At 36.2% G+C, this 19,150-nt stretch overlaps 1 protein-coding gene across 1 annotated transcript in view; it reads right to left on the bottom strand.

The window, feature by feature from the left end:
• LUZP2 (leucine zipper protein 2) overlaps positions 1 to 19,150 on the bottom strand; it is a 404,324-nt gene that overhangs the window by 242,904 nt on the left and 142,270 nt on the right. Inside the window, exon 3 of the mRNA XM_044681277.1 lies at positions 3,832 to 3,894. Coding sequence (XP_044537212.1) covers positions 3,832 to 3,894 — 63 coding nt within the window. The remainder of the gene's footprint in view (positions 1 to 3,831; positions 3,895 to 19,150) is intronic.

The following is a 19,150-nucleotide window of genomic DNA, read 5'->3' as shown; positions in this document are numbered from 1 at the left end:
CACCCACCTTAACACAGAACAATAAAGAACTGTGCCTACTACAGATTCAAAAGAACAAATTTCTTCAACATATATTTTAAGGCAGGCAAATAATTCCAACTTTTTTTTTCCTTTTCTTTTGATTCAATGATCATAATTGTCGGGGAGCAGAAATATTGCTGTAACTAATAAAAATTGTGAGTAGGGCTGTACAACTTAACAAATTCATGAAATGACTGTGAAGCATGGATGCTGAGGGTAAATATTCATGTACCTACATCATGCCTCCCGTCTGGATCAAAGGGATGTCTGTATGAGAGTAGTGTCTGATCCAGGCTCCCTAGTGTGGAATCAAAACATTTATAAACTTCAAATACAATTTGACTTATTAATGGTTCAGCAATGGCTTGTAATCAAAGCACAGCTTGTTAGCTGAAAATAAATAAAAGACTAACTTGTTTATTTGACTAAAATAATTCATGAATTTGCTAATTGCTCTCTTCGATTCAGACATTAGCTTGCATTTCTGGAGGGGGACTCTGGTAGTTAAAGGGCAGCTAGGTGAGGTAGTGGAGAGAACACCAAACATAGAACCAAGGAAGATCTGACCTCCAATCTGGCTTCAAACACTTGCTGGCTGTGTGATCCTGAATAGGTCAATTAAGTCCTCTTGGTCCTTATCTGTAAAATGGGGACTCACTGGAGAGAAAATGTCAAATGATTGCAGTATCTTTGCCAAGAAAACCCCATAGAAAAAAGTCCAAACAGGTCTCTTGGATTCAGACATGACTGAATGGCAACAAAAGAATAGCTGAGTGAATAGAATGATGGACCTAGATTGAAGAAGACCTGAAAACAAATTCATTTGCAGACACTTACTAGCTTTATGACCCTGGGCAAGTCACCTAAGTTCTATTTGCTTCTGTTTCCTTATCTGTAAAATGGGAATAATAGTAGCACCCACCTCCTAGCTTGTTACATCAAATGAGACAAAAGTTATAAAGCACTTAGCATAGTGCTGGTTTCCCCAGCACTATATTAATGTGTTATTATTATAGAAGAATTCTTAGCAAGGAATCCATGAACATTTCTCTTTTCCTTTTATTTATAAAATCATATACACTCCATACTGTGTCCACAACTCTTCCTGGTTTCATTTTCAGAAAACAAGATGTTATTATTTTTTATTTTATTTTTTAAATTTTATTTAATTGATTTGGAATATTTTCCATGGTTACATGATTCATATTCTTTCCCTCCCTCCCTCCCATCCCCCTCCAATAGCCAATGAGCAGTTTCATTGGAAAACAAGATGTCCTTATTGGAATATACTCATCATTTTTAAATTTCATTACCATGCAGTCAGCTCAAGCCTTGATTGACACCATCTCTTTGGTCACCTCTTCCCTGAGATGGTTGGCTGAAGGAGTACCCAAATCCTCCTAAAGCCTTCCTTTCTAGAGGGGAGAAATTGGACTTCCAACTTACTTCACTTTGTATCTGCAGCTTTAGCTGGTTCCATCTGTATGAAACAAGATGCTTCTCACCAAGTATATTGTGATGCACTTCATCCCTTATCTCTCCCTTCCCAACCTCCTTTTTTTTTTTTTTTTTTTTTACTTTGTCTTTCCCAGTTAGATTGTGAGTTCCTAAAGGATAGGTTATTGTCTCCTAATTGTGTCCCCAAGGCTTAGCACAGTGGTTGGCTCATAGTAGGAGTTTACTGAATAGAAATTAATATAATTTGCTGCATTTCATTATAACCAGAATCCTTTATAATTTTATGTATTTTATTTTATGCTAAGAAGGCTTCAGCATACTGTTAGAATAGTTTATAACACACAAGAAGCTTAAGAATCTTTGGAGGGACCAGAGAGGTGATCCTGTCCGACCCCTTAATTTTGCAGAGAAAGAAAGTGAGGTCTAATTAAAGATGAAATTATTTGTCTAAAGTCATTCAGAGAATGGTGGGCAGCTATAAGGCACCATAGATAGAGCTCTGTTCCTGGACTCTGGAATATTCATCTTCCTAAATTTAAATCTGACCTCAGCCACTTATTGGATGTGTGACACTGGGTAAGTCACTTAACTCTATTGGCCTCAGTTTACTCATCTAGAAAAGGAATTGGAAAAGGAAATGACAAACCACTTCAGTATCTTTTTCAAGAAAATCCCAAATTTTCTATAACAAAGAATCAGACACAACTAAACAACAAAAGCATTCAGAGAGCATAAAAAGGATCTGCTATCTTCTCTCTATATCAAATGTCAGCGGCAAAAAAAAAAAAAATAGCTATTATGATTATCTAATTTGCTGCGTGAGGCTGGGCAACTTTTCTCAATCTGAGTTTCCTCTTTTATAAAATGAAGATAATAATATGAGTTGTTTTGAGGATGAAAGGAGATAATATGTGAAAGTGCTATTAGAAGATAGTTGTTGTCATAATCTAGACAGGAAGCTTAGCCAAATCATTCCCCTTTGGCCCTTCTTTTAAGGAACCTTAAACCTCAGCACTCTCTATTTAGTGACCACCACTTTCCCTTCGACTATGTGATTTTGTTTGTCTGCTTGTTTACTGTGTATAATGTAGGATGTCACCAATGTCCCAAATACCTTGATTGATTCTGGATAAAGACATAGTCTTTTCCCACTGACACTGAAACCCCCCTTAAATGTCCACATCTTGGGGACAATAAGAGGCATAGTCTGAGTCAGATCTGAATGCTGGGCTCAGTTACTTGCTATCCATGTGATTTTGGAGAGATGAATACACCTCTCCAAGAGCTACTTTTCTTATCTATAAAATGGGAATAATGCATCTTGCAGTATCTGACCTAACACTATTGTTGAAGGCATAAAATAAGATCTTTAAACTGTCAACTATTACAAAAATGTTAAATGAGGTAATATTTCAAAATCACTGTTATACATTCATTTAGTCTAATATCAAGATACAAGACTGGGTGTCTTAAGTTCCTAAATGTGGGTGTCTTGTTTATTTAAATTTACAGTTGGATTAAGGAGGCTTTTTTTTAAAAGAGAAAAACATTTTAAATGGTACTAGTATAAATGACTGGGTGTTATCATTTGCCGACAAATAATTTGATTCTTGGGGTGGGGGTGAGGCACGAAGAAACCACACTGTTTCCACTTCAAAGCAAAAAATTAAGAAAGAGGTAAGTAACTAGAGGGTTTTACTTTTTACTTTTTCATCCAAATGTCTTGACTTCCTTCAACCAATGGTTATCAAATATTTTCCTTTTCCATAACATTCTTAACTCTTAATTACTGAGAACTTTTGATAATGTGGGAAATAGCAATCAATTTTTACCATGTTAGAAATTTAAATTTATTAGTACTATTATGAAAATGATTTTGACCTCATAGATACAGAAAGGGCCAAAGATGGAGAAGGAGGATGTCTTTTAGAACTACTATTGTATATCATTGTAAAATAGAAACTCATTTCTCAGAATGAAATAATTCAGTTTTTGAGGAACTGTTCACCATGAGGAAATGTCATTACAAGTATGAATGCCAATATTTCACCCATACGTTTCCCATTCACCTTTGGTTTCACTGAACTTCCCCTGGGAGGAATCCAGGGAGAATTTCTCAAATTGATTTTGATATCCCCATCACTTGGAATAAAACCACACCAACCTAGCAGGAGACACATTTAAGACTGTTGGATTGATGTGGGAAAAATCTCAGAAATCCTCATATCGCACTCAGCAATAATAGGCTACTTTCACCAAACCCAGTGGGGCTGGAACATTGTCAGGCTGACATTTTGGCACTTGTTATTGCCTGAGTTCTCATAAAGCTGGGAGAGTAAGGGCTCAACTCACCTCTTCAGCATGGATTCCACATAACTTGTTTCCTGACAGCAGCTTGTTTTTCAAGCTTTTATTCTGAGAAAAGAACATGGTTTTATTACTGAAAAGTGATAAAATATTAACGATTCCTCTAAATATTTCAGAAGCATCGGTTTATGTTTTGTACATGGATAAGTTCTTCAATATGGCAGCTATGACATAAATAAATTGGAAGCCTATAAGTCCATAATTAGAGAAGACTTCTCTTTTTTTCATTGAGAACTTTGGGTGAATTATCATTATAATGTTCATTTAAAAGATTACATTATATACTTAGCACATTCAAGGCATCATATCTTAATAATTTAATCCAGCAACTTTTAAGAACCTACTATGTGCAAGGCATTGTGCTTGGCACCAGGGATACAGGGGCAAAATGAATAAGTTCTTGCCTTCAAGGAGTTCATATTATACTGGAGGAGAGAAGATATATGATAAGTATAGAGGTAAGTGCAATTTAAGATAAGCAATGATAAGGCAATCAGTGTCAAAAGTGAGAGAATGAACAGAACTGAAAATTTAGGGAAGGTGGAAGATCACCCTTCATTCCTCAAAATTTAAATGAGCCATTTTCCGCTGAGTCAAAGGGCACTGTCTTTTTGTCCTTGAACCCTAAGTATCATTTAGACTCCATCATTATCTGAACCATGGACAGTCTTCAGTGAAGATTTCAGGTGGCAGCATTCTTCATTTAGATGAAATTCTAACCTCCTACTCCTTCCTCTCTTGTTTTACCTTGTTTTTCAATTTGTGTTTACTTAGCTCCTCCACAGGCTTCCATCTTTCTAGAAAGAGTGAATAGCTTTGCTGGTGTGATTGGATTTTTGTCAAATTTCCATTTCCCTTCAGCCAAGAATTGACTTAGAAAAACCATTCACAATTTCATCAATATTTAAGCTTTTTGAGAAAATGCCTTGGGCCTGGGAGGGGGCAATTTTCAATCCAATCAGCCTTCCTCTTGACCAGTGACACAGTTGATGGTCTGCTATACTTAAATTTAGGACAATCTGAGTTCAAATACTGTTTAAGTGGCTTGGTAGTTGTGGGGCTCTGAGCTAATCACTTAATCACTATCAACTTCATTTCCCTACTTTGTAAAGTAAGTAGAATAATAACACTACCTCCTAAGGTTTCTATGAGGCTCAAATGAATTTTGCAAACCTTAAAGCATAATTTAAATGCTACCTATTTTTATACAGAGGCAACAAGGGGGAGAGTGGGCACTGAAACCCTAAAACCAGGATGAAGACTTGAGTTCAAGTATCTTTCTTGACACATATTGACAGTTTAGCCCTTTTCAAATCCCTTAAATTCTCAGTTCTCTTAGCCTGATCTTTAAGAATACAAATTTCTAAATCTGGCTTCAGATACTACCTGACTATTCAGCACTGGGCAAATCAGTTCATCCAAATTGCCTCGCCCTTGCTGCACTTCTGTCTTAGAATTGATACTAAAACAAAAGTTAAGGGCTTAAAAATTGTTGTTGCTCTGAAGGTGACAACCTATATTGGTAGAGGTATTTGTTCATGAGGGAATTCTCAATAACAGTAAAATCCCTCTCCTCACTTCTTACTCCTACCTTCTCTAGCCTGCAAGTTTCCACTCATATTTTACATTCTGAAAGTTGAATATTGAATCTTTTGGAGTCCCTATCCATCTATTAAATAATTTAGGGAGTAGAAGCAGTCTAACATGCTTAAAAAACAAGGATAATTGAAAGTTAGAGATGGAAAAAATATACACATGTCAAATGCTGCAAAGTTTCTGAAATTTTAAATCAGATAGATATATTAAGATAAATATCAATTTTAAAGAGTTTGGAAAATTGGGGAGAAGGTATGATATTAGCAAATAGGATATGAGCATATAAATAAACTGCCACCCAGTTAGTCATTCAAGTAGAATTATTAAGTCCTGGGAAGACTAAGAAAAATAAAATATAATCCCTTCTCTGGTGGCACTTCCAGTCTAATAAGGAAGAGAACAGGCAGGCAACTGTGTACAAATAAGTTATATAGGAGTCAATTGAAAGATAATCAAAATAAGTGAGTCAGTGGATAGAGAGAGGCCAGGCCAAGAGACTAGAGATTCTGGGTTCAAATTTGACCTCAGAGATTCCCTAGCTGTGTGACCCCATTGCCTGGCCCTTTCCACTCTTCTTGCCTTAGAACCAATACATAGTTTTGATTCTATGATGACAGGTATAGGGTTAAAAAAAGAAAGATAATCAAAAGAGGAAAGGAACTAGCATTAGAGTAATTTTTTTTAAATAGAAGATGAAACTTTAGTTGAAATTTGAGGGAAGTCAGGGAAGCTGGGAGGCAAGAAAGAGGAAGGAGCAAATTCTAAGAATGAGAAAAACCAGTGAAAATGCCTGCAGTCAGGAGATGGAGTGTCTTGTTCAATGAATAAAAAGAAGACCAATGTCACAGGGAATTGAAGAGTACATGGGGATATAAGACTGCAAAGGTAGGAAAAAGATAGGTTATGGAAAGCCTTGTAAGTCCATCAAGGGATTTTATATTTGATATTGAGGGCAATAGGAAGCCAGTGAGTTGACTGAATAGGGGTTGACAAGGTCAGACTTGCTCCTTAAGAAGATCAATTTGATAGCTGAGTGGAGGATGGAATGGAGTGGGGAGAGATTTGCAGCTGAGAGACCACCAAAAGGCTATTAAAATAGTCCTGTATCAGGGTCAGGGCAGTGTCAGAGGCAAGAAGGGAATTTCTATGAAGATTTTACAAAAGTAGAAACAACAAGATTTGACAAATATTTGGATATGGGAGAAGAGAGTGAAGAATCTAGTATGACAACTGGTGTCCAGATGGAATCTGGAGTGGGAGGGAGTTCTGGACAGTTATCCTTGACAATAACAGAGGCAATAAGTAGAGAAAAAGGTTTTGGTGAAAGAAAATGAATCCAGTTTTAGACACCTTGAGTTAAATATCTTTACCGGATATCTATTTCAAGATGCCTGATAAGCAGCTGAACTTGTTTAATAATCCTTTCCTAATGCTCTCTGATTACTAGTGCCCTCCTACCTAAACTACCATGAATTTAACTACCTTGTAGTTCTTTTTATTTTTTCTATATATACTTACATATGTACTTGTCTACCACCAACTTTATAATTTAAGCCCCTTCTGAAAAGGAATTTTTTCATTCTTTGTGTTTATTTCTCCAGAATTTAAGGCAGCATATGACATAAAAGAGATTCTTTTTTTTTGTTATCTATAGAAACTTTTAACCTATAGAAATTTTTATAAACCTTACCTATAGAAATTTTAACAATTGTTTTCTGACATTTTGTGATCCAATTCTCTCCCTCTTTTATTCCTCTCCTATATCCCCAAGAGAGTAAATAATCTGTTATAGACTTTATCAGCTATGCAATACATATTTTCATGTTTCTGATGGCATGAAAAAAAGATTCCTAATAAACGTTTGTTGATTGATTCTGAAAATTGGTGGATGGTAGATCTATTTTTTTTAATAATTTCATTTTCAATGACAACAAAGTATAAAATTGTGACACTCTGTGTTTAGCTTGTAAAACCCTTCAGCATCAGGTCCCTTCCTAAATTGCAAGTCTTCTTACCTTTTACTCCTCTCTACAAGCTAAGATTCAGTTACTATCTGCTATTCCATGATCTCTACACTCCATCTCCGGCCTCCATTTTTTTTCAGGAGTCCTATGTCTGTAATGATCCCTCTTGTTATTTCCTACCCCTGACTCATCTAGCCTGCAAGTTTCCATTCATATTAGACATCTGCAAGAAGTCTTTTGGAGTCCTCCATCATCAATTTCTTTCTTTGAGATTCTCTCTCATTTACATTGTATTTATCACATGTGTTCCCTTATTTGTGTGTTATCTCACTCAGTAGAATATAAGCTTTTTGAGAACAAGGACAATGTTTTTACCCTACTTGGTATCCCAGCACAATATGGAATCAATAGAAGATGCTTGATAAAATGTTCACTTCCTTGTCATTCAACAAACCTAACACTTCATTTTTCAGCTCTAGGCATTTCCTTTGGTTGTCCCCTATTCTGTAATGCTCTCATTCTTCTGCTATGACTATTGACCTCCCTGCTTCCTTTTAAGTCCCAACTAAAATTTTCCTTTCCACAAGAAGGTTTCTCCAACCCCTCTGAGTTCTAGTACTTTCCTTCTGTTAGTTATTTCCCATTTACTCTTTTTTATTGCTTGCACTGTACATATTTGTTTTCATGTTTTATCTCTCATTAAATTGTAAGCTTCATTCAAGACAAGGACTATGTTTTGCCTCTTTGACTCTTTTTGTATCTTCAGTGATTAACACAGTACCTGGCACAGAGTAGGCAATGAATTAAATTTGTATTACTTGTGTGGGGAAGCCTACCTCATTATTCATCAATATTGTTTATACCTAGCTTTAGGTGACTAAAAAGTTGTCTAATGCAAAGCTCACAGTAAATCCCAACCAGATCTTGTTTGGAAGCCACCCAAAGCTTGTGTTTTGGATTCCCCAAATTAGATGGAATGGCTATACTTAGCTGATGATATACATTTCAAAATGCCCTTTTCTGCCAGCTGCCTAACTGCTCAGCCAGCTGTTATCTATCCTTATGACCCTGCTTTCACTCTATATAATGTAAATCTCATAGAGACTCAAGAGAGACCCCTAGATTTTTCTGGCTCTTTCCTTTGCCAAATAATTTGATAAAATTATTTCAAAAACCACTTCAGGTTTGGGAGTTTTTTCACTATTGACAATTACCTATAATTGATTGTTCAATGTGGGACTCAAGAATTTAACTAGTTCAGAATTGGATCCTCAGCAAGATTCCCATCATTAAAATAGCTCATTCAGGTACATGGAGTTCTTTAAAGTTTTCAAAGAACCTCACATAAACTACTTAATTTGATCCTTTCCACAACCCTGTGAAGTAGGTTATGCAACTGACATGCCCATTTTAGAGATGATAATACTATGACATAAAGGCAAAGAGGTTTGATTTGCACATACTTAAACAGGTCATGACAACTGAATTCCTTAAAAGAAATCAGAGAGGGTCTTCTGGAAGAATGTCAAAAAATCAAAAATGACTATTACCCCAATGAAATAACCTATGATAACCTTCTAAATGTTAGGAAGATCATTTCTCCCTCTTCTTTATATATGGCCAATATGTGTCTCTATTAATTTCTACCTCTTACTTTTAGAAATAAATCAATTTTCTCTTAAATATAATGGCCCCTCAAAGACTTAAAGACAGGTTTAATTTTTTGCCCTGTTTTCTCTTTTCAAGACTAAGAATCTCCAATGGCTATATAACCTTTTCTCACATTATCACCACAATTAGCTTATGCTCAACTTTTTCCATCTTCTTAATGCCCCTTCTCTAGTATAACTTGGAAAATGGAACCTCATCTTCCAGATATGTCCTATCAGGAAGAAGCTACAGCATCCTTCTTCTGAAGTATCTCCATTCACTTCAGCTTTTGGGGCCATGACATTTCACTATGCCCTAATACTGAACCGGTGTCTCAATAACATTTCCTTTATTGTGTATTTATTTTGTCTAGCTATGTCTTCCATATGCTGGAAAAAATACATAGTATAAAATACAGATGATTGGACTTTGTGAGAATAACCTTGGTTCATACCTTCAACATTTACTAACTGGTGTGACCATAAATTGGTCTCTTAAATTCTGAGTCTCAGTTTTCTAATCCATAAAATGTGGACAATACCTAGGATATCTACTCAACCCAGTTTTATGAGGCTCAAATAAAACTATATATGTAATAGTAATCACTATCTTCATTCCTAACTCTATTTTCCGACTCTCTGGTTTTCAAAACAATTCTTTTCCTCTACTGCTGGACCATCCTGGAGCTTCTCTTATCTCTTCACCTTGGAACTGGTACCCGCCACTGTGGTCTACTTATCAATGAATATTCCCCTGTAAATGTTACTCCTGCCACTTCTCCACTCATGAATTCTTCCTAGAAGGTGGGCCCACTTTTATTCCCCTCCAAGACCTATTCTTGATTTTTGGACTTCAAAAGTATGCCTTTTAAGGGCAATTCCCTTATGTCTCCCAGCCTTAGTTCCCAGATTTTCAACTCTCTTTTGATTTTTCCTGTTCATGCTGAGCCCCTTGAGAAGAGAGTTTTTGGTTTAATTTGTATCTCTAGCACTTAGCACAGTGTTTAACATAGACTAAAGGTTAATAAATGTTTTTCTTCTTTCCTTGAAAAGGATTTGCAAGTCTCAGAATTATATAAATATATATATACATATATATATATAAATGGATATATTCTTCTGTCTGTATATACACGAGACATATATAAATGTATATAACAAAAAACAAAATTTTATATATGCATATAAATGCCACTTATATAAATTATATAGTAGTATGCTGATCATCATTTTCTAAATTAAGAAAATGTACAGAGAATGAAGCTTGAACTCCCCCTTCATTTTGTTTCTCCTGTTGCAATTTTTTCTGGCCCTATTATCACAGAGTTCACTCACTTGTAGATAATAAACTGAACCAGAAAATCCTTAAAATGTGAAGTTTTTCTGAGAGACAATTTCCAAACACTATATAGAATGTGAGTAGGTGTAAATTGAACCTGACTCCAATGAGCCAGATTTCATTACATCTCTCTTCATTTCACATTAGCTACGTTGCACTGAACAACTATTACTCTCAGAGTATTGTATGAATTATTCCACAAAGTGAGAATGTTAGGACATCAGTCCACAGGTTGGATGACCAAAGACAATTTTTCATTTCATTTTCAAATCTAGAAAACTACAGCTATCGTTTCCATTTCTTGGGGTAGTACCCTGGCATCTTACACACTAGAAAATCCACTTTAATATTTTTGGCCTTCCCTTCATACAGGAGAAGTCTGCTTTTTTTATTTTTCTTTAATGAGATATTTATAGTATTTTATTGTAAATTTTGGGTTAAGTATTCATTTCTGAGTTTCTAAACTTTTTTCGGTATCATCTGATGGCCTTTGCATGTTATCAGTGGATTCTGCAAAACTTCCCCAAAGTTGGTGACCCCTTATATCTTGAAATTATAATGGGGAAAATCCCTATGTGAAAAGGATAAAACTGTTCTCAAGTGTTCCAAGTGGCAAATATATTCAAAGGTATATTTGTCTTAGATAGGCCAGTTGAGTATTTAGACTGGAAATTTGGAAATCTGAATAATAGTCCCAACTTTGCCACAAAGAATCTATTGCTCAGTGCATGTGGTGATTGATTCAAAGGATGACTATTTGTATCCACAAAGGGAAGATCCTGCCTCACACCCCCACCATAGGAAAAAAATAAGATCTAGAAATTTGAAGTTGTCAAACAGTTAAAACAAAATCCTTATTTGAATTTAAATAATCTGATTTTGAATCTTGACTTTGATATTAACTGCTTCTATGTTCTTAGACAAATCACTTTAATGTCTCTATATTATGGGGAGCTTGAGGTGAACCCCTGAAGTTCGGGATAGGTACCCTTTGCAAGAATGCAAGATTCCATAACTTAGCTTAGAAATAAAAAAAAGGATATTATTAATTTAGAAGTCATGTTGAATTTGGCTGAGAGGACAGTGTGCCGGGATGGACACTCTCCTACTGGAAATGTGTTCTGGGCTTTTTATATCTTTTGACAACAGGGGCTTTGTCACCAGGAATGAGGGAATGGAATGAGGTTAGGTAGGAGTGGAGGATGCTTGTTATCTGGTGGGGGTTTGTCCCAAAGACCTAGGGGGTGACCCTCATAGTTTAGGGGACAAGTAGATGTCTTAGATTACAACCCGATGGTATCAGAGCATAAACAGAAGATGTATATCTGTGCCCATCTCAAAATCCAGGGGAGAATCCAAGGAGAATGTTTCTCTCAGGGGTCTTTCCTTATCATGAGTCTTTGATGCTCAGGGTCACCTTTTCCTCAGTATTAACAAGAATGCAAGGAAGGAAAGGAATTTCCTGTTTTCTGTTGAACTTTTTTTCTGAAAAACTTCTAGGGTTTGGGGTGTCCAAGGAAACCTGGAGTCCCATGCCAACTGTATCTCACTTTCATTATTTGTAAAAAAAAGTGTTGGAGTAAATAAACTTTTGTCTCTCAAGCTATGACCTATGCAACTATGATCACTCTTCATTTTCTAACTTTGAAAACATCAGTGTCTTGTTATGGACCGTAGCTTCTTCACAGATAAGATGAGGAGGTTAAAGAAGAAAGTGCCTGAGAAGACTTCAATTTCACTCAATTTTTGATTCTAGAACCAAACATTACTTTCCTTGGCTGTTTCTATTCGACAGCCACTGAATGCCTGCCAAAGACATTAACCAGCTTATATGAATCTGATTGTTTCTTCACTTAGTAAACTGCTCAAAGGGTTTATTTCCAACCACTGTGTTCTACTACTAAGTCCCAGAAGGAGGGAAAATCTATTTGCAATTCAATACCATGGAACAAACATTATTAGACTAAATGCCTATTATATGGAAAGCATTGGCACTGTGGTACTAGGCATTAGAGACATCAAGATTAAAGATGACAGTCTCTGCCCTTAAGGAGGTTATTGACTAATGGCAGGGAGAAGACATAAAATATAATGTAATTGAGGCAAAGGACTATGACAATTTTAAGAAATAGAAATCAGATTTATGGAGAGGACAGTGATGTGGTAGAAGGTAGAAGGATCACGGGAGTAGTCATGCTGGAATAAGTTGTCTTAGGATCTGAAGAAAGGGAGAGATTTAAATTAATGAATAATCTGCAGAAATCTTTAATGGTTCCCTAGTCTCAGGAGGATCAAAATTTCATCCTGGCATTTAAAGATTCAAAAAACCTGCCTTTTTAGTCTTTACCCTATCCACCCCTCCTTATCCCCCACCAGTAGACAGATCATGTATGCCAGAAAAGTATTATGGTAGAAATTTTTCTGTTAGCCAGAATCTTTGAAAGGACCATATTCTTCAAGACAAAGAAAATGTAAAAATATATAGACTGAATCAACTCAGGAATTCTTCCTAATATACAAGAACTGATTCTAAAACTTCATAATCCAGGACCCTGACATAAAAAATAATGCAGCATATGAAAAATAAATTTCCTTGCTTCTTCTTTCCTCTTTTCCTTTCCTTTCCTCTCTTTCTCTTTCTTTCCTCTCTTTCTCTTTCTTTCTTCTTTCCTTCCCTCTCTCTTTCTTTTCTTTCCTTCCTTCCTTCCTTCATCCCTCCCTCTCTCCCTCCCTTCTTTCCCCAAGGCCTCTAATGTTGACCTTAGACTGAAGATCATTTCTTGAGGAAACCTGCTGAGCTAAGAGCTATGTTATCATGGAAAATGTAGATAATGACTAACACACCTTTTAAAATATACATTGATTTTTCTTGAGAGAGAGAAAAAAAACCTTTGTAAAGTCTATACTTGAAATCCTGTCTCTTTATGTTGGCACATTCCAGGGCAAGAACAATCCATATCCTCTGTCTTAGCAGTTTCCCATGGATTTTTTCTAATAGAAACAATAGAATACACACAATAATATATACACAGCAACATCCTGAATTTGTCTGGCACTCTGCTTCAAACTCAATGTCCTTTATACATCAATTACTTCACTTGATCTTTACAGTTATCCAAGGCATAATAATGACTCTACATTTGACTGTTGAGGAAATTAAGGCTCAGAAGAGTGAATGAGTGAATGAATGAAAACATTAAGTTACTATGTGTTCAATATTGTTCTGTCTGGGAAAATATCCCCTCTCCCCTGCAAAAAATCCAAGCAAATCCTTTTTACAAGGAACTTCTATTCAAATAACAGAAGGATGGGCCCAGGGAAGGGTGTTTTAATATAGGGAATCATAGCAATGACAAATCGAGTCTTAGGAAACTAACAATCACTTCCAGTACTCAAAGGATTCATTTGATTAGAAGCATAAATTTAAAATTGGAAAGCATCTTTGAGGTCACTGAGTGCTACTCCCTCCCTTTTTAAAGATAAAGAATCTGAGGCTGATAGAAATTCAATGACTTACTCAGCTCTTATAAATGCCTGAGTCATTCCTTTAGATGAGGTCTTCCTTGTAATTATTCCCAGAGTTAGAGGTGGAAAGTGGGAGAAAATCATGATAGGAAGTTGACAGAGCAGCGTGGTGTATAAGGGTTGGATAAGTATAGTGAATTCTTACTGTTCAGAAGCCCAGATCCCTACAAAGGGAATTTGGGTGACAGATCCAGTTTAGGGTCAAAAGGTAAAGATAAGGATCATTGCAAGGTTTGGACCACATAACTATGTAATGACTTCAATTAGGCGTCAGCCACTTTAATAAGGCATTTAGATGGGTGCTCTTCCCACCACAAAGAAATAGTAATTAAGACACAATTTCATAGACCACTACAGAAGCCAATAATTCTAGGCAACTGGCAGAACTATTGAATTCAGTTAAGTCAAATGCATTTCCCATAACTGGGGAGGCCAAGTATCTCCTGCTCCTGAAAGATGTCCAGGATAGGCAACAATTAATCACACAAGCTGTCACACAGATGGGCTAATGGTGCTTGAGAACTACATGAGAGCAGACAAAGTTTCTCCCAGAGGTCTGAGTTGTGGAAGCCCCTCCAGCAAAAGAAAGAAACCAACCACTTGAGAGAAATGAAGGGCACAGATGATGGAAGAGAGAGATCTGGATTTGCTAGCAGGTTTCCAATTCAGTGACATTCATACTCAGTAGTGGCCAAAAACACTTAATGCAGGTTGGCAGCCTGGAGGTGCTCAGAGCAAAAAGAGACTTTGGTGGGGTTGGCATGGGTTGGAGAGCTCATTTTGTCTATACTACTAATCAGTAGTTTTTAGCTGGCAATCTGCATGGACTTTTGACAGCTTGAATAAACTGCAGGGAGTGAGGCATCCTATCTATTATATAGGCTGAGCCTCAAAGAAACAGGCATTTCATTTATATAAAGCATGGTGCTATTTGATGTCTCCAAATGTTGTTCATCTGTACACTGGCACCTCATTGTATTTCATGTTTATCTCTTTTTTAATAGCTAGTAACTACATTCGCTCTGCTATAATGTCTATTTTCATTGTTCTATTCAACAAAGGTTTAAGGGCTTACTATGTGCAGAGCAATTGAATTTAATTCCATTTGACTAGCATTTATTAAACACCTACTATATGCCAGACACTAGAAAAGGCTTTGATGATATAAAGATAAAAGCAAAACAATCACTGTACTCAAGGATCTGTGCTAAACACTGGGGAAGACATGAAATTTAGATTGTCTATATCTCAGTCCTCTGGATGCTTTTAGTAAAGGGATAACCTGAAATAAACTAAACCCATGATTTCATTAGTGTGGGTAATCCCAAATATAGAGATTTCTTCCTCCACCAATGCACTTTAACATTTTTTTTCTCTCTAGAAGCTTGAAGCCTGCAAAAGATATTTGTTTTTAATGATAGATTCCCATGGTCACCAGAACACATGAATGGATAGATGGATGGATGAATGAATGAATGAAAGGAAAACCAAACTCATACTACATATAGGTTTGTAAGTAAGAGAGATAGTCCAGGCTCTCAAGAAATGTTTATTCTTATGGGGGAGATAATATATTAGAAGAAGGGAAATCAGGATATTGTAGACTTCAAAGTATCTTGGAAGATGAAACATAGAATATCAATTGATATGCTCTTTCCAGAAGCAATGATAGTGTTGATTTGGTTCCAATTTCCAGAGCAAAAAGTGAGAAAAAGTGGTAAGGTGGGCAGGGTATGAATGTGGTAGCAACCTAGAAAAAGGGCAAAGTGAAAAAAGCACGGCTGGATTCATGACTGACATTGACTAAACAGAGTCTTAAAATCAAGATGGTAGGAGGAGAGTTCCAAAACTTCCTCAGGATGTAGTCTCTGAATCAACTCTTTCCATTATGCTACATTGACTATCTGAACAAATAAATAAATAACCAAGTGGAAAAAGAAAATATGTATCTCATAGAGGCCAATTAACTTGCTTAAAGTCACACTGGGAATATTAACCATAACAAAAATAGTTATAACTAATATTGTACAGTATTTTAAAACAAGCAAATATATAGTGCATAGTTTATTTTTACATTAAAATTTATACTTTACTTTTTAGTCCAATGCAGTAGATGAAGAGCCAAGCATGAAATCAGGAAAACATTTTCCTAAATTCAAATCTGGCCCTACACACTTACTAGCTGTGTGAGCCTGGGCAAGTCACTCAATTCTTCCTCAATTTCCTCATCTTTAAAATGAGCTAGAAAAGGAAGAGGCAAACTACTATGCCTAGAGTTTTTTTTTTCCCTTTGCCAAGAAACCTTGAATGGGGTCAGAATCAGTCAGACACAAATGGAAACAATAGAGCAGTAAAACTTTTACTTTAAACTATATCTTTAAAGTTTTGTTACTTTAAAATTCTGTATCATATCAGTGCCAATGGTCATCTTTTAGATATATTACTTATAGAATTATTATTCTATTTGATAGATATGGAAGTTGAGTTTGAGAGAGCTTATGTGACTAGCCTACTGTTACTTAGCTGTTATGTCATTTAAAAATTATTCTAAGTAATGGAAGATTATGTATCCCAGGGTTCCCTGTTACAACTTCCCCTGGCAATTCCCACTTCCTTTGTGGGAGGTGTTGGAGAAAGTAGAAGAGACAGATTTTTGGTGCCTTTTAGGCTCTCTCAAGCCTGGAGTCTCTCTCGAGTCTGGAGGCTCTCGGATCCTGGACTCTACCTGGGAGGCAGAGGAGACCCTCTTTCCCTACCTAACTTTTCTCTTTCCTAATCTAAATAAAACCTAGCTATTCTAAACCCTAAGTTTCTATCTGATCTTTCATTTGAGCCCCAAAGGGCTCTGGTCAATTTCTTGGTGTTGGGGCTAGGAACTGATACCTTCCTTTCTCTTCCTCTACCTTCCTCTCTCCCTTCTCCCATTTATCCTTCCTTCTAGCTATCTGTCCTTCACCCACCCACACACACTGTCAAATATCTGAAGTAGGTTCTGAGCCCTGGTCTTTTTGACTCTGCATGTAGCACTTTCCCCTTTTTCCCAGGCTACCACTTTCAGGGATGTGATCACCCAGCAGTTCTCTAGCCCAGTTATGTAACATTTGGTACCACATTTTCATCAAGATACTGACAAGACTGGAGTCTATCTAAAGGAGTTTGATCAAGATAAAGGGCTTTGATACAAAATGAAGAAAGGATCCATGTTAGTTGTGTGGAAAATACTTAAGGAAAGAATGATGTCCAAGTATTTGAAGGGTTTTCAAATAAAAGAAGGTTGTGATTTTTTTCTGAGACTGGAAACCAGAGCAATGAGGAGAAATTAAAGAGAAGTCAAATTAGGCCTAATATAAAGAATTAATTATTTAACTTTTGCAAATTTCCCATAGTAAAATGGGTTTCTGCTTAGCATATTAAGCTCCTTATTACCACAGGTGTTCAAGGGAGAGAGGAAGCATTTGTGTGAGCTGTTGTAGACACCTATTCAAGAATGGATTGGACTGGATTGACTCTGAGGTTCCTTCTAATTTTGAGATTCTGTGACATCCAGCTGCTAATGGAAGGCATAATTGAATTCCCCTTTCACATTCAAACACATGTTCAAAGCCATGTTTATGGTTGAAACCATATTTATGTCTTTTTAAGTCAATTGAATAAATAGTTATTATGCCTCAACTTTGTGGAAGGCACTTGGATCTGAATTTGGCAATATACACAAAATGAAACCATCTCTATTCTTAAAAAGCTTCCATTCTTTTTTGAGGAATAAATATGGACATGAGTAAACCCAAAGTAACAGGAAGTCATTTCAAGAGAGAGTACTCATGGTAGAAGGTGGCAGCTAAGCATGTTTTATAGACAGAAGGAATTATAAGAAACATAGGTGAAGATAAAGTCATGGGAGGCTCCTTGAACAAAGACATAGAAATGATAGAATGTCAAGGGAAAGGAATGATTAGCAGGCCTATTGGTTAGGAAAGGACAGATAAGATAGAGTAGGAAAATTATGTGGGACCGGAAAATACATGGTAGGTGATAAACAAGTAATTATTGACTGAATTCTGAGTTCACTATTTCTGCTGATAGTAATTCCATGTTCATTGCCCAGATTTGAAAACTTGGTATTTTTTCTGCCTCTGTTTTCCCTCTCATCACTCCATAGATAAGCAATTAGTCAGGCTCATTGATGCCACTCCATAGTTCTCACATTTCCTTGCTCCCTTTTCTTTAAACCTATTTCTACGCCTCTAGTATTACATCCAATTTTTCTGTACATATCTTGTTCATATTGTTGTTTACATGATATCTCCCTGATTAGATTGTGAAACCTCTGAAAGCAAAGACTGTTCATATCTTCCTTTTGGTTTCTAGAACATTGTAAGTTCTTAATGAATGCTTTTTGATTTGACTGCTCCTTGTCAGGCTCTCAACTGCTACCCCCTGGAATTGTTACAATAGCTTCCAAATAGGTCTGTCCATCATGATCCTTCATTATCCAACGTCTTCTTCATGTCATTACCAGACTAATATTTCTCATGAACAGGTTTTTTTTCCATATCACTCTCCTAATCGAAAATCATCAGAGATTTCCTATTATCTAACAGATAGTTTAATGTATTTGCTTAGGATTCAAGCTTTTTTTAGCATTCTGGTTGGAATCTACTTTTTCTGTTGTCATACATTGTTCTCCCTTTCAGAGATTTTCCATATTGTTTAAAGACCTCAGTCAAGAATGTTTTTAATGGATCTTCTATCTTCTTCCTACTCTACTTTTTCATTCTCTCTACTTCTGAAGTCTTAAATATTTCCTCTCCACCTATACCACTGCTGGAAATCCTCTTTTAAGGTTTCACTTTCCCAGACAAGCCTTCCCAGGACACCCCACTCATTTATTACCTTTTCACTCTCAGGACATTGTTTTGTATATCTCTTATAAATTTATGATTTTGTTTTTTCAGCATAGTTGTGTATTTGTAATATTCCCAAATCAGATTATATGTTCTCTGAAGGCAAAGATTATATAGGCTAAACTTTGTACCTAGCAGAAGTCACTTAAAATATTTCTATAAATGATGGCATTGTGAAGGCACAGTTGTTGACTGTACTGTTTCACCAATGCACTCAGGTACAGTGAAGAATGGGTTCTTACATACAGTAGCTGGTAGAAAGGGCCATGAGCTAAGAAAACTCAAGTTCTTAAGGGTAATTTAGGGCTTTGGAATAAGGAACATTAT

Source organism: Gracilinanus agilis, chromosome 6 (genome assembly GCF_016433145.1).
Source record: "Gracilinanus agilis isolate LMUSP501 chromosome 6, AgileGrace, whole genome shotgun sequence".
NCBI lineage: Eukaryota > Metazoa > Chordata > Mammalia > Didelphimorphia > Didelphidae > Gracilinanus > Gracilinanus agilis.
Note: the sequence above shows the minus strand (reverse complement) of the source record. Positions and strands in the feature narration are given on the sequence as shown.